At 41.8% G+C, this 16,462-nt stretch overlaps 1 protein-coding gene across 2 annotated transcripts in view; it reads left to right on the forward strand.

Annotated features, from left to right (window-relative positions):
- MYH10 (myosin heavy chain 10) overlaps window positions 1-16,462 on the forward strand; it is a 221,677-nt gene that overhangs the window by 123,730 nt on the left and 81,485 nt on the right. For both annotated transcript variants that reach the window (XM_030208112.1, XM_030208113.1), the window contains 3 exons: window positions 615-788; window positions 3,718-3,891; window positions 10,119-10,233. In XM_030208112.1, coding sequence (XP_030063972.1) covers window positions 615-788; window positions 3,718-3,891; window positions 10,119-10,233 — 463 coding nt within the window. The remainder of the gene's footprint in view (window positions 1-614; window positions 789-3,717; window positions 3,892-10,118; window positions 10,234-16,462) is intronic.

The raw sequence follows: 16,462 nt of genomic DNA on the forward strand, positions 1-16,462 counted from the left end.
GATTTTTGATGTGAGAAATCCCCAAATTAGTGCGATAATGAGATTTGATCCACTGCATTAAAGCACACTGTTGGAAGGATAGTTGAGTGTTGCACTGTGGATTAATCCAATAATTCCTGTTGACTTGTATGAATGCCAGTACTTTATCATAGAAAAGCCATTATGTGCAGCTTTGGTGTAATGACTGCAAAGAAAAACCATATTGTTTGGTGGAGGTACCTCACAGCACCTATTTACAAAGTTACAATTTTTTTTTCTAAATAGAGATCCCACAGGGTGCCTTATATGGTGTTAGTGGAGGCCAGGGAACAGTTTTAACGTGGAAAGCTGCTTTTGATTGTAGGTATTCTCTTCCAAGTAGTAGATAGGGCACATTTAATAGGCAGCGTGAAGAATTGTACTGCTGTGCTTGTGCTCTGCCTGGCTCTTGAATAAGTGATGGATTTCTTCTTGCTGTGCTGTTTTGGTTTATCAGCACTGAAACTTTAAATCTCATCCTGGTTTCTGTGAATGTCTGCTGTTTCACTAATCAGTAAGTGCGGATTGATTTTGTTTTATTTCATTTATCTTTTAAATTCCAGGTATTTAATGAGCTAATTTTTAACATTTCACAGCTAAACTCATTTGAACAACTTTGTATTAACTACACCAATGAGAAGCTTCAGCAGCTCTTCAACCACACCATGTTCATCTTAGAACAGGAAGAATACCAGCGTGAGGGCATCGAATGGAACTTCATAGATTTTGGCCTGGATCTTCAGCCCTGCATTGATTTGATTGAGCGACCCGTAAGAATCTTATGCTAAATGTATAACTTTATAGGCAAAGTTCATGTACACAGTCCATATACAGTATGAGCCAAATGTAGTATGTTGTTGACCATGAAAAGCTTACATCTTGATCTCCAGTTAATCAGGTATTCTAGAGTATGAAAACATTAACCAATCAGATTGGCCTAGAGATGAGATTTTGGCTTAAGTCTTCAGGTGGATTCAGTAGTCCTCTTTCCCCAATAACATAACTTCCCAAAATATCAGCTTGCTTTTTTATTTTTTTTAATCCCATCTTCCCATTGCTGCTGTATTGTTTGTTTTTTATTGCCTTAGTTCAATGAGTAATTTTGAGGGTGAATGTATATCTTAATACACTTGCCTCATCACTGAAACTACACTGACTGCAGAAGCTCCTAAAACTACAGCGCCTCGGCCTTATGCACAGTCATAATTGACTTGTCTCCCCCCAACTGAAAAAGAGGGGGCTAAAACTTGGTTCATTACTTTTTTGTATTAACTTTAGATTTTTACAAACATATTTAATGACCAAATCTCAGTTAAGTATGGGATGATGCTTGATAATACTTTTATTTAACATCCCCCAGCTATTAAGCAATCGCAGTAACTTTCCTAACTTTATTGGGATAAGGGTCCTTTTGTAGCAAAGACTTCCTTTAAAGCATGATCACCAGAGCATATTTAAAGAATTCAGAATGCAACTTAAAATAACATATTACTCAGCAACTGATGGTTTAAAACATGTTTTTCTTATTTGTGTTGGTAGTGGTGACCTTAGATTTATTTTAATAATATCAGCAGCATGCATTGCACAACAGTGCAAAGATTTCGACTGGCTCACTGTTTATGCTTAGTATGTTATCTCCCATGTGTCTCAGACTTTTTCACTGTGTATGAATTTATGATCATCTGTTTCTTGTGATTTTACCCAAAAAACACTTTTTAATGATTAGTTATAGCAATGTTACTTCAAAATATCTAGCTGTAAAAACTTTTGTATTATGAAATAATGTTTTATTTGTTAGACCAATAGCATAGTGGAGAAATAAAATTCAAACAGCAGGTAGCACTGTAGGACTCTGTGGACCAGGAGTAGCTATACAACTTACCACTTCAGGCTAAAAATGTTTAGCACAATAAAGTGCCATGTACTTAATTTGCTCTTACCGCTGAGGTTGAGCGATGGAGAGAGGATCGGAGCAGAAAACAAGACTAATTGCCTTTTGCACAGAGAATCTGTTTCTTAAGTTTTTAGTCTGTATGGAGAGTTTTCAGTGCATTTTAATTATAAAATTTATGGGTTGCTAGTTTGGGAACTGAGGGGCTGTTTTACCAAGCTGTGGTAAAAAAAAAAAAATGGCCTGCAGTAGTGTGGATGCATGAAATTGGCGCATTCTGGGCCATTGTTTACTGCAGCTGGGAAAAAGGGCTTTTTTAATGGGGACAGTAAATGGCTTTGTGGTAAAATCAAAAGTAGTGTGCAGCTATTTACTGCCTGAGCCCTTACCGCCACCCATTGACCTGGTAGTAAGGGCTCATGTGCTATTCATGCAGTAATCAGGCAGCATGTGCCAATGTGGCCATGCTGCTGATTACTGCTGGGAACGCCCGCCCGGGGTAGAAAATTGGCAGTTGTAGAAACAAAAGAAAAACTGCCCTCCATATCATCCTCAATGGACAGCAAGATGTCTCATGTAATTGTGAAACAACCATTCAGGAAATAGGTTTTTTTTTCCCTGTAAGACAAGGCCACAGGCATAGCAGTATGCTAGCATAAGAACAAGTCGGACACGGCTCTTCCAATCACAGCCACATTCACCAGTCTAGCAATTCTTCCTTCATAGCTTAACTTTTACAAAGCAGCAGTTAGGCTAACGCGCAAGTGGCACGCGCCAAATCGACACTACCGCAGGGGTAGTGCGGGTGCCCTGCAGTAGTTTTGAAGTTGGCGTGTGCTGAGGTAGAAAATAAATTTCTAATGAACATACTTTATTAACGTTTAAGGATTTGGGTAGGGACTAATCTATTTTGTCTAAATGTTGGTCACACTTAGGTGGTTCAGACGTTGACAGCAACCTGGAATGGTTTTAAGCTTTTTGTATCATTTTTTTATGTCTTATCTAGATTAGCGTGCAGTGATAATTCATCTAATCGCACAATTGTGTAATCCAGTGAATTGGCAACATATTGCAAACTTCCCACTAATTCTGTGCCATCGTGCCCAGCAGTAATGTGAGAAGTTTATCTGTATAGCTGTCCTGAGATTTGGCTGGTTTTTTTTGTTATATTTGTACCCCGCGCTTCATCACTGGACTGTCTCGTACAGTTCAATTTAATATTTTAACTGAAAATTAAAACCTAAACCTCTTAATGTGCTCTTCTTTAGGAGACTGGTTGTTGCACGCTGTAATTTGGCTGCATTAATGCAAAGCAATATCAAATTAATTTTCTTCAATGTGATTTATTGGCTTTTATGAATATTGAGGGAGTTTAAAAAAAAAAAAACTTAGTGAGTCTTAAGGGGGCTTAGGGCCCTGTTTACTAAGCCACGTTGTAGGCGCAAACTTTTTAGCGCATGCTAAAAATTAGTACACGCTACTACTAGAGGCACCCATAGGAATATAAGTGGTGTCTCAGCACGCGAGCTAAAAAATTAGTGTGGCTTAGTAAACAGCACCCTTAATTTGTTTAAGACAAATATATATTTCAGATCTGAAAAATGTGATTATAAAGATGGGCTTTAAAAAAATATTCATCTGAAAATGAGAGAGAGGGGACGTTGTCTAACTATTTGGATTATACTAAAAATTCAGTATCCACTTTTTTTCTGGTGAAGTAGCAAATCCTCTGTCCTAATCCTCTTATATATACATTTTAAATGTGCGCTTAGTTTTATCTCTTTTTAACTGGGTTTTATTGCAACTAGGCTAACCCTCCTGGTGTCCTGGCCCTGTTGGATGAAGAGTGCTGGTTCCCCAAAGCCACTGACAAGACGTTTGTCGACAAACTGTCCCAAGAACAGGGGTCCCACTCCAAATTTCAGAAACCAAGACAGCTGAAAGACAAAGCAGATTTCTGCATTATTCACTATGCTGGCAGGGTAAGGATCACATTGATGGATATAAGCACACCCTGGCTCCACAATAGCAAGTTATTGTATCAGGAAATGTGGCAATATGGGTCAGGAATATGTCGGTAGCTACAAAGTTGAAAATCTTGTTGACATATATTAACAGTTGAGCACTGGAGAACTTAGATTCTCATTATGCAGAAAGTGTTGTGATAACTTAGTTTTACAGTGTACTTTCTAACCTTAAGATATCAGGAAGAACCCATTATAAGAATGTGACACTGTCAAGAGCAATGATCACAATGGAATCTTACTCCAAAAAAATTAAATGCTAGTCACAAATTGTTTAGTCCGAAATATTAATTGAACACAACTGTTCTGGATTAATTCACTGAAGCAGCAGCTAATTTCTCATTGACTTAATTGCCCTGGTATCCAGTGCAACGATCATCTGGATACCAGGGCAATTAAGTCAATGAGAAATTAGCTGCTGCTTCAGTGAATTAATCCAGAACAGTTGTGTTCAATTAATACTTTGGACTGAACAATTTGTGACTAGCATTTCATTTTTTGGAGTAAGATTCCATTGTGATCATTGTTCTTGACAATGTCACATTCTTATAATGGGTTCTTCCTGATGTCTTAAGGTTAGAAAGTACACTACAAACTACATTTGGGAACTAAAATAGTTGTACATATGCAAGTTCTGTCTGTTAAGAATCTGAATCATGTAGGCACCATCAAACTCTGGTATTCTGTACTGGTTGTAAACCTTTGAATTTTTTCAGAACCTTTGTAGACATTTTTGCTGAAAGCATATACAATGGTTTTGTATACTGTACATCTTGGCACTTAGTATGTATATACAATTCATCTAAAATTATTTTTAAAATGTTTTTATTGCTGTTTCAAGTTATTTGGATATATATTTTTACTAACATGGAATGTTACGAACTCACAAGAGATCAATTTTTATAACTTCAGCTGAAAGAAAGCATGCCCCATAACAGGGCAGATTTACAGTTTAGATGACATGAAATTGATAATGCTAAGGTTTAGGTCAGCTGTAGTAGAGTGAACCAAGTACTTACATATGCAGCTCAGATTATTTTTTTCACTTTCAGAAATATACAGTGCTTTGCATACTATGTTCTCCGAGGACAAGCAGGCTGCTTGTTCTCACTGATGGGTGACGTCCACGGCAGCCCCTCCAATCGGAAACTTCACTAGCAAAGTCCTTTGCTAGCCCTCGCGCGCCCGCGCGCACCGCGCATGCGCGGCCGTCTTCCCGCCCGAAACCGGCTCGAGCCGGCCAGTCTTCTTTTGTCCGCACTCGGTACGGTCGTGTTTCGCCGTGTCGGGCCCCGGAAAGTTGACCTCGCGCGTCCAAATTGTTTTTTGAGCGTGTTTTTTCTTCGGAAAAGCTTTTCTAAAGTCGGGAAGTGCTCCGGAAACCCTCCACCGGGTTTCGTGTCAATCCTCCCCGTACTTCCAGCTTTTTGCCCCGGTAAGTTTTCTTTCGTCGTCGGGGTAGGCCTCTTTTTGGCCTCGGTCGAGATTTTTCTCCCTCTAAATTTTGGTGCTTCAATTTTCGCCATTTCGGCTTTTGATTTCGCCGGCGTGATTTTTCCGCCCATGACATCGAAGCCTTCCAGCGGCTTCAAGAAGTGCACCCAGTGCGCCCGGGTTATCTCGCTCACTGATCGACACTCGTCGTGTCTTCAGTGTCTGGGGGCCGAGCACCGCCCTCAGAACTGCAGTCTGTGTTCCCTGCTTCAAAGGCGGACTCAGGTAGCGAGACTAGCCCAGTGGAACGTGTTGTTCTCGGGCTCTTCGTCGGCATCGGCACCGGGATCTTCGAGTGCATCGACGTCGTCAGCGTCCAGACCATCTTCCTCGGCCGCCCTTGCATCGAGCGCATCGAGGCATCGGGCCTCTGCATCGGCGCCGAGACATCGGATAGCTGCATCGACGTCGGTGGTACCAGGACCTCGTCTGCTGATGTCGTCGGACGGTGGTGCATCGGGTGGAGTGCAGGTGAGGGCTGTCCATTCCCCTGCTGGTGGCGGTGAGCCCTCGGGTGGGTCTCCTCCTACCCTGAGGGCTCCTGCGGTACAGCCCCCCCGAGATCGACCCTCTTCGGTCTCGGCCCCGAGGAAGCGACGGGTGGATTCGACGTCCTCCTCGTCGGTGCCGGGGAGCTCCGGTGACATGCTTCGGAAGAAGTCGAAGAAGCATCGACACCGGTCCCCTCCCCGCGTCGACACCGAGAGCTCTGGGTCGCCGAGGGAGTCGGCGCCCAGCAGGCATCGGCACCGAGAGGACCGCTCACCCTCTGTTCAGGAGGTGTCGATGCGCTCCGCTCTGGACAGCCCGGAACAGCCTCCACGCCCGGAACAGGTACTGACGTCGACGCCTGCATCGACCTCCATGCCTTTCTCTGCAGCCGCTCTGAACGAGAGCCTCCGGGCCGTTCTCCCAGAGATTCTGGGGGAGCTGTTGCGCCCTACCCCTCCGGTACCGGCGGTGCTTGCGCCTCCGGTACCGTCGAGCGTGGCGCCGGCTGGCCCATCGCCCGGGGTGAGGTCCCCGACGTCGGTACCGCGTGCGGTGCCGACTGCGGCCACCTCCCAGGAGGGCTCCCCGACTACGTCGGCGGAGGGAGCTTCGCCGATGCGGGCGAGGGAGTCTACCTCTCGACGCCCCCATCGTGGACGTGGCTCCACGGAGTCGAGCCGGGCCCGGTTGCAGACGCAGGTCCGTGAACTTGTGTCTGACACCGAGGGTGAGGCCTCGTGGGAAGAAGAAGAAGATCCCAGATATTTCTCTGACGAGGAGTCTGAGGGTCTTCCTTCTGATCCCACTCCCTCTCCTGAAAGACAGCTTTCTCCTCCTGAGAGTCTGTCTTTTGCTTCCTTTGTCCGGGAGATGTCTACGGCCATCCCCTTCCCGGTGGTTGTGGAGGACGAGCCCAGGGCTGAAATGTTTGAGCTCCTGGACTATCCTTCTCCACCTAAGGAAGCGTCCACTGTTCCCTTGCATCATGTCCTAAAAAAGACATTGCTTGCGAACTGGACGAAACCTCTAACTAATCCCCACATCCCCAAGAAGATCGAGTCCCAGTACCGGATCCATGGGGACCCAGAGCTGATGCGCACCCAGTTGCCTCACGACTCTGGAGTTGTGGATCTGGCCCTAAAGAAGGCTAAGAGTTCTAGAGAGCATGCTTCGGCGCCCCCGGGCAAAGACTCTAGAACCTTAGACTCCTTTGGGAGGAAGGCCTACCATTCCTCTATGCTCGTGTCCAAGATCCAGTCTTACCAGCTCTACACGAGCATCCACATGCGGAACAATGTGCGGCAGTTGGCGGGCTTGGTTGATGCTCTTCCCCCTGAGCAAGCCAAGCCTTTTCAGGAGGTGGTCAGGCAGCTGAAGGCGTGCAGAAAATTCCTGGCCAGAGGAGTTTATGACACTTTTGATGTTGCGTCCAGGGCCGCTGCTCAAGGTGTGGTGATGCGCAGGCTCTCATGGCTGCGTGCCGCCGACCTGGAGAATAGAATCCAGCAGCGGATTGCGGACTCGCCTTGCCGTGCGGATAACATTTTTGGCGAAAAAGTCGAACAGGTGGTAGAGTCTCTCCACCAGCGGGACACCGCATTCGACAAATTCGCCCGCCGGCAGCCTTCAGCTTCTACCTCTACAGGTAGACGATTTTTCGGGGGAAGGAAGACTGTTCCCTATACTTCTGGCAAGCGTAGGTACAATCCTCCTTCCCGACAGCCTGCGGCCCAGGCTAAGCCCCAGCGCGCTCGCTCTCGTCAGCAGCGTGCGCCTCAGCAAGGCCCCGCGGCTCCCCAGCAAAAGCAAGGGGCGAGCTTTTGACTGGCTCCAGCAGAGCATAGCCGACATCCAAGTGTCAGTGCCGGGCGACCTGCCAGTCGGGGGGAGGTTGAAAGCTTTTCACCAAAGGTGGCCTCTCATAACCTCCGATCAGTGGGTTCTCCAAATAGTCCGGCAAGGATACACCCTCAAGTTCACCTTAGTGCAATCAGTGCATACCATTACCAAGTGGAAGGTAAGCCGATCTCAGGACAGCCTTTAGTTGTTCGCTTCATGAGAGGTTTGCTTTTGTCAAAGCCCCCTGTCAAGCCTCCTACAGTGTCATGGGATCTCAATGTCGTTCTCACCCAGCTGATGAAACCTCCTTTTGAGCCACTGAATTCCTGCCATCCGAAGTACTTGACCTGGAAGGTCATTTTCTTGGTGGCAGTTACTTCGGCTCGTTGAGTCGGTGAGCTTCAGGTCCTGGTAGCCCAGGCCCCTTACACCAAATTTCATCACAACAGAGTAGTCCTCCGCACTCACCCTAAGTTTCTGCCAAAGGTCGTGTCGGAGTTCCATCTGAACCAGTCAATTGTCTTGCCAACATTCTTTCCCCGTCCTCATTCCTGCCCTGCTGAACGTCAGCTGCACACATTGGACTGCAAGAGAGCATTGGCCTTCTACCTGGAGCGGACACAGCCCACCAGACAGTCCGCCCAATTGTTTGTTTCTTTTGACCCCAATAGGAGGGGAGTGGCTGTAGGAAAACGCACCATATCCAATTGGCTAGCAGATTGCATTTCCTTCACTTACGCCCAGGCGGGGCTGGCTCTTGAGGGTCATGTCACGGCTCATAATGTTAGAGCCATGGCTGCGTCGGTAGCCCACTTGAAGTCAGCCTCCATTGAAGAAATTTGCAAAGCTGCGACGTGGTCATCTGTCCACACATTCACATCTCATTACTGCCTGCAGCAGGATACCCGACGCGACAGTCGGTTCGGGCAGTCAGTTCTTCAGAACCTGTTTGGGCTTTAGGATCCAACTCCACCCCCCGAGGGCCCTGTTTGTTCTGTTCCAGGCTGCACTCTCAGTTAGTTGGTAAATTTTTTAGGTCAATCTCAGTTATGTCCTCGCCGTTGCGAGGCCCAATTGACCATGGTTGTTGTTTTGAGTGAGCCTGGGGGCTAGGGATACCCCATCAGTGAGAACAAGCAGCCTGCTTGTCCTCGGAGAAAGCGAATGCTACATACCTGTAGAAGGTATTCTCCGAGGACAGCAGGCTGATTGTTCTCACAAACCCGCCCGCCTCCCCTTTGGAGTTGTGTCTTCCCTTGAAGTGTATTGTCTTGCTACATACTGGACTGGCCGGCTCGAGCCGGTTTCGGGCGGGAAGACGGCCGCGCATGCGCGGTGCGCGCGGGCGCGTGAGGGCTAGCAAAGGACTTTGCTAGTGAAGTTTCCGATTGGAGGGGCTGCCGTGGACGTCACCCATCAGTGAGAACAATCAGCCTGCTGTCCTCGGAGAATACCTTCTACAGGTATGTAGCATTCGCTATATGGCATGTGGTTTAACAGTAGTCATATTTCTTGAATATCTGGGGACACAGAAGAAAGATAATTTTCCTTGTACATGGATGTAGTTCACAGCTTGTCTACAGAAACAGTTTCTGGAGACTTCTATGTTAGGCATGTTCAAAAACAGCTGCACTGATTCTGCATAGCTTTCCTACTTTTCAGTTTGATTCTTAAGGTGTGTTGTGTCAGTGTGATTCTTAAGATGTGTTGTGTGAAAAAAGAAGCAGCAATGTACTAAGTAATAACCTGTATGTAGCTCTAGGTCTCTACACCTTGAGTCTTCAGGCTTTTTTCTCCACTGTTGTGTAGCCAGCTGTTAAAAATACATCATATATTTATTTGTATCAGGGTGTGTTACATTTTTAATTATCATATTTAGCCCTTTTCTGTATTCTTCTATCGGGTTAAAGTAAGTAGAGGCTTTAGTTTACTGATGAATTGCTAGGATGGTGCCTTTTAAAACAAGTTTCCCAAACTTACCTGTCAGGGTTTCAGGATGCCTACCATATGGATGCCTACCATATAGATATACAGGAGAAATTTGCATACTTTGAGCTCTAGTGTGTGCTAATTAATCTCATTCATATTAATGTGCTATCCCAAAACCCTGACTGACCGTGGGTTCCTCAGGACTGGTTTAGGAATCCCTGACTCATCTCATGCCATTTATTCCACTGTATGTACATTAGAGGTGATGACTTGAGCCTGCTTTACTATATAGTTCAGAACGTGAAATGTGCCCCCATCCCTAGTTACACACTAGCTGCGTTAAAACATAACTTTCAAGAGTACATGCTTTTTTTTTTTTTTTTTAAACAACCATACTTCATAAAATACAGAGTTGCATTCTGTTTTCTTAGGTGGATTACAAAGCAGATGAATGGCTCATGAAAAACATGGATCCTCTGAATGACAATGTGGCTACACTTTTGCATCAGTCTTCTGATAAGTTTGTTGCAGAGCTCTGGAAGGATGGTAAGCAAGAACTTAAGTTTAAGGTGTCTTTTCAAATGTTTCTATATAATTGTGTGAAGTGGTATTGTAACGTGATTTTCTCTTTAGTCTCACTTTTACGTAACATCAAAACTTTTCATATCTAAAATAATTGCTGGTCTCCAGTTAGCAAGATGTAGTGAATTGCTTACTTTTGCCTGTGTATTCAGTTTTAATATAATTATATGTTGCAGCTTGTCAAGCCTTGTGCCCTGTTTCCATTGCAAACAGTTACTGCATTAACTGTCAGGGTTATTGCCCTTTTGTCTAATATATATACTCTGCACTCTAATTCCAAAGACTTTTGCACATGCTTTGTTTTGCTTAGCAATGCATTGGTAATTTTTCACTGAAATGTTAGAATAACTGAGAGACTTGCTGATTAAATATTTTTATCTTAAGGGTTTTTCATTTTTCTGTCAGCTATGCGTTCTAATTTCTCATGATTTCCCCCCCACCTTCTTTCCTTGTTCTCTCCACAGTCCTTCTGTCTTTGCTCTATCTAAATCTCAAAACATACTCTGGGGAGAAAACGGTTTACTTCAGGATATTTCTTGGCAATAAGCATTTAGTGGCATTATGAATTTCTCAGCTGTTTTGCAGATGAAGTTAGTACAGTATAGATCCCATTGGGTTTTCTTTTGCCAGATTTTTAAAAAATTATTTGGTAGCTACAGTAGCATCTTTCATAAAGAGTTCTCACATGTAATTAATCTGAAGAAGCCATTTTGACAATACTTATAGGCTTTTGTCCTTAAAACTACATATAGAATTGTACCTGAATCATTGCAGTTGAGTGGAGGAGTGGCCTAGTGGTTAGGGTGGTGGACTCTGGTCCTGGGGAACTGAGGAACTGAGTTCAATTCCCACTTCAGGCACAGGCAGCTCCTTGTGACTCTGGGCAAGTCACTTAACCCTCCATTGCCCCAGGTACAAATAAGTACCTGTATATAATATGTAAGCCGCATTGAGCCTGCCATGAGTGGGAAAGCGCAGGGTACAAATGTAACAAAAAAATATATATATATATATTTTATTAAGGTATGATCTGCTGTTCAGTGAACATAATTTCCTTTTTGTTTTTTAGAGAAATAGGGATTCAGAAATCCTTTTATTATTATTATTATTTATTACATTTGTATCCCACATTTTCCCACCTATTTGCAGGCTCAATGTGGCTTACAGAGTTTGGTTATGACACAATCATTCCATGATATCAGATACAATTATACTGATAGTGAGCAGTTTAAAATATTTTGACTGCATTGATTGGGTTTTCAGTATGTCCCTAATGGAAAATGCATGAGATTTACATGTACAATGGTTCAGCTGTATACACATCTATCGTGTATTCATTAGGGTTAGCCTGAAAACCTGATTACTGCCCTCGGACCCTTTGTGGGGCAGCTAGCATCCAACTAAAGAGACGTTTTCTGATTGTCCTAAACAAAATAGGCAATATAATTAAACATAAAATATTTCTAGAATATCTTGAATGTCCATTCTAGGACTGGCGTGTTCCAGAGGTAGAAGCCTTTCATGGAAGATGCTACCCTACTCACTAGATGAATAGACGGCAGTCTCAATTGAGTTTTTGTCAGGCAAAACATGCAAGACTAGTCAAAGTTTGTATTAAATTTGGCATTTAATCAGTTGTATACCACCAATAAACATTTGTTTGCTGCTGTTCTGATGAGTTCAAGCAAAGGCAATCTTGTAGACAGGAGAAATATGTGACTTTATGGAAAAGAAAGCTATCTGCATCCTACAAGCATAAGTAATCTTTGTGGATGGCCTTCCTACAGAAGAACTTGTATAAAATGGTTTCAAGGCCATACATCTTCCATTATCTTTGATTTTCTACCTTTTCTCTCAAATTCCTGTTCTGGAGGTTGTATACCTCTGTAGGCCCTCTGACCGAAGTCATTCAGCTTTTCAGAGCTTTGATGGTGAGCTGATGAGTATTAACCTCCACAGTATACTTTTATTAAGAGATCAGAAGTCATATGTGATATCATACCTCCTTTTCCTGGGATCATTGTTTTTATTTATTCAACCTAATAATCTGTCTGTGGCTTATAATGAGCCCTTAGGACAGATCACAGTAGACTAAAAAAACGGCCAAAAACTTGGTTAATGCTCATTTTAAACAATTTTTTCTGTTTTTTTCTGGCTTTTTTTATGTGTGTGTGTGTGTGTGTGTGTTAGAGCTATTTGTTTCTTTTGTGCACATTGTATGGTCCTGATTTTGAATGTATATGCCAAAGCAGTGTGGGATTTGTAGTACCTAATCATGCCTATAATGCACCAGAGTAGGGTGGTCAAAAATCTAGGATTCTCCAAATCCTCCACCCTGGAACTTTGTAACTTGGCATTTTGTTAGTGTGTCTACAATCCACTGAATACATTAAGTTCTTAATAGGTATACATGTGTACAAATGATTTGCATGCACTTGACATTTTTAGGTGCCCAGTCAAAATATAAGTGCATGCATAATGACAATCCCTGCAATATGCATCATGTTTCCCAACAGTCAACATTATTCATTCATTTAAAGTTTGCCTGTTTATGAAACTTATGGGTATTTGATGTAACATGATTGATTTATTGCTTTTTGTCTGAATTGAATCTCAGTGGCTTATTTCTATATATCCTCAAGTAGATCACAAATTGAACGCTAATGAAACATACTGGACTCTCTTTATGATCTAATTGCATCTTATCCTACAGGTTTACTGAGCTAGTGTGTGTTTTGCTTTTCTTTTTCTTTTGTGTAGTGGCTGAAATCTTTAACATTTTCTTCCTATTAACTGAATTCTATTATATCTGCTATTTTGCTGTTTCTCTGCTTTAGAGATTCAGAATGTTCAGAGAGCCTCTTTCTATGACCATATTTCTGACCTCCATGATCCTTCAGGTGAATGTATGCAAAATTCACAAGTCTAGGACTATATACAGGAGAAGCTTATTTTGCCTGTAAGCTTGCATGAACTTTACATTTCATGCTAAGTCTAGCATAATTCTACAAGGCATGTATACCTGTTCAAATATTATTGTACTGAGAGCAACATCTTTTCCTGCACAGCATTTGTAGTGTATATTGAAAGGTATGTGCCTGTAAACTAGTTGCATTTTTGCACTGTGATAATATCCCTATTCAAATGTCCAGTCCCTTTTCTGTGAGCTACAATAATTGTTATAGCAACCACAGTATATAAGTAGAATATACATCCAACTGTATTAGATTCCTCAACAAATGTACATCAAATCACAAGATATTGAAACATAAATCCTTCAAAATGTAGCTGGTATGCTGACAAGTGTAGAGAAATACCAGTCCCCATTTCCAGTAATTCATGTGACACTGAATATTGGTAACTTATATTTTTTGCACATAAAATGAAGTGATTTGGTTGGATTTCCTGTTCTCGTTGTAATTATAAGAATGTACGTGTGCAAAATGCAGCTGATTTAGAATAGTTGATATATCTTTGTCATTTTTGGGCAAATGAAGCTGAAAGACTGTCTTTCAGATGGTTTGAGTTGACTTCTGTTTTCATGATATTTATATTCTGTAGTACAAATTTAATTTAATTTTGTAGTTAGGAAATATGTCTTCATGTGCTTATGCCATTCAAACAATAAATGAATTGAAATTACTAATATTTTTCATAACCATGTTATCCATATGCTTTCAACACAAATATAAAATCTTGGGGAGAACTGATTTTCAGGGTAACCAGTTCAATTGTTGCAAATATCCTGAAAGCCAGACCAGTTTGCAGCTCTTAGGTAGAGTTGAACATACCTGTTTTTATGATGATTATACATTTAAATATAATACACTGAACTCACGTAGTTGGTGAGTTACACAGCATCCTTCAGTTCATGCCACACAGCATAATAAATGTCTCCAGTGGCCGTTAGCAGTTTCAGCATCTCATATAGCCTGTAAGCTTGCATGAACTTATAAAGTAAATAAATATTGGGTACAGCAAACAACTCAAACCTAAACATAAAACAGATTGCAATTTTTACATTAAGCTGAAATGCACTTTACATCTTAAATGTATATCCTTGAAATTAATTGTACCAGCAAAATCTGTGAGAAATATTAGTGACAGTAAAACACAAACACAAAAAAATCTTTAAATGAGGTTTACAGATGAATTTTCTGAGCATATTTGAAAGATTCATCTTAGAAAGTATTTGTATTTAAAAAGCTGTTAATTTACCACTGTAAACTTTTTTTTTTTTCCTGAACACATTATCTTCAGAGAAGACATGGCATTTCTGCCACTCTTGTGTCACATTACTCCTAAACATTTAAAAGTTTAGTTTACCTTTTACAGTTAACAAGTGTTTGTCAGACAAAAAAAGAAAGATTATTGGAAGAGATGTTTACATCTGTAGCAGGCTGGTTTTGCTGTATAGCATGGGTGGCACCTGCAGGCTATAAGTAGGTTTTAAAGTGTTAAGAAAATCCAGACTTGCAGCCCTCTTGACAGCTGAAGGACATTTAATAGTATAACCAACTGTCTGCCCCAGCACCTAGTACTGGCTGTAAAGGTAATAATAAACATTTAAAGAAGCTGTCTGTGCACACTTGCCAGACCCAGTCACCCCAAGTTTCTCAAAGCAGGTACCTTTCCTTCTGCAGTAACTCCCATGCTGGAAGAGGAAAGCAAGTGAGCGTAGCACTTCAAAGATTGCAAGGGGCTGTTTAATATTTTTTATATTACATAACTTGCTATAAAGTGGTATTCAGAGCAGAGACTTTCTACAAGTTACCCCTTTAATGCCTTTTTATTAGCAGTTCAAAAACTTCCAGTATCTCTAGCAATGCTGCTGCTCTTCAGCTACCTATTAACTTGGATCACTCGAAGTATGGACAGGGACTGTTTATTAAGGGGATCTTTTACTAAGGCACACTGGCGTTTTTAGCGAGCGTTAAAAATAGGCACGCGCTGAACGCTAAAGACGCCTATGTATTTCTATGGGCGTCTTTAGCATTTAGCACGTGCCTATTTTTAACGCGCGCTAAAAACGCCAGTGCGCCTAAGTAAAAGACCATCTAATTGAGGTGCCATACATCTCAAGTTTACCTGAAATTTTAGGGAACAATTTATGTAAGCTTATGTTATTCTTTTCATCACACTAAATGTAAGGGAAAAGAGTAGTATCTGGGGTTATCTAATTGCACCTCAGTTTATAATGATTGAGGTAAAAAATCTGGTAAGTTTCCATAACTAACCACAATGCATGCACATTTTTCATTATATCAGGATTGTTAATGTGAGAGATGTGATTTTCTTAATCCTTTTGTCCTTTATGTTTTTTTTTTTAATTCAGTCACATTAAAATATTTTGGGTGTTATTTACAAACAGTATGCACTAAGGTTATTAGAGTGTACTGTATAAGGACATGGGCCCTGCATGTTAACAGACTTGGTGCACACTGTTTGTAAATTACCCTGTATGCAAAGTAGATGAGGCTTGAAATGGGTTGTGTTCAGTCTAATGTTTTGTTCTCACAAAGTTTTGAATATTGTTGGTTACAACTAGGTAGTTTTGGCCTATTTTTAACACACAGGTAAAATATATTAACTGGCATGTCAAATATCTAGATTGGTTGGTTGATGTGCTTGTTCAATGTTTCCATTTAATTCATTAACTTCAGAATTGCAAATCTGTTTGTAAAAGCACTTAAATCTGTTTTGTTGTGTTCATAATCTGTAGCTTGTAAATTTACTTTTAACATAAAGATACATATGTTTAGAAGTGGTGTGCCATCCTATGTCATTAATTTGAGTGGCACATATCAATGTCAAAAATTAAGGTTTTGAAGTTGCATTAGGAATTATTTATTGGAGCACTGCGATATTTCAGTAGGTAATTGTTTAGCTTTTAATTTCATTGCATATGCTTAGTGTGTTAAGCAGTATAATACCCAGCAGCCTCTTGAATATTGCTATTTTATAATACATACACACCTTCAAATTGGTGGTTTATATGAAAAATAGTGGACTAAGGTTTCATTTCTGACTCTGGACTTCCACTCCTCAGTTCAGCTTGGATTGTGGAGGCAACAGTGGTGGTCCGTGGAAGGCAGGGAATCTGTCATCATGCAGTAGAAGTGCTCTGGTGCATGGACCCTAGCCAAGGAATATCACCACAGTGACTAGGAGGAAAGCAAACATGGGTAGCTAT

The sequence above is a fragment of the Microcaecilia unicolor genome, chromosome 6 (genome assembly GCF_901765095.1).
Source record: "Microcaecilia unicolor chromosome 6, aMicUni1.1, whole genome shotgun sequence".
Taxonomy (NCBI): domain Eukaryota; kingdom Metazoa; phylum Chordata; class Amphibia; order Gymnophiona; family Siphonopidae; genus Microcaecilia; species Microcaecilia unicolor.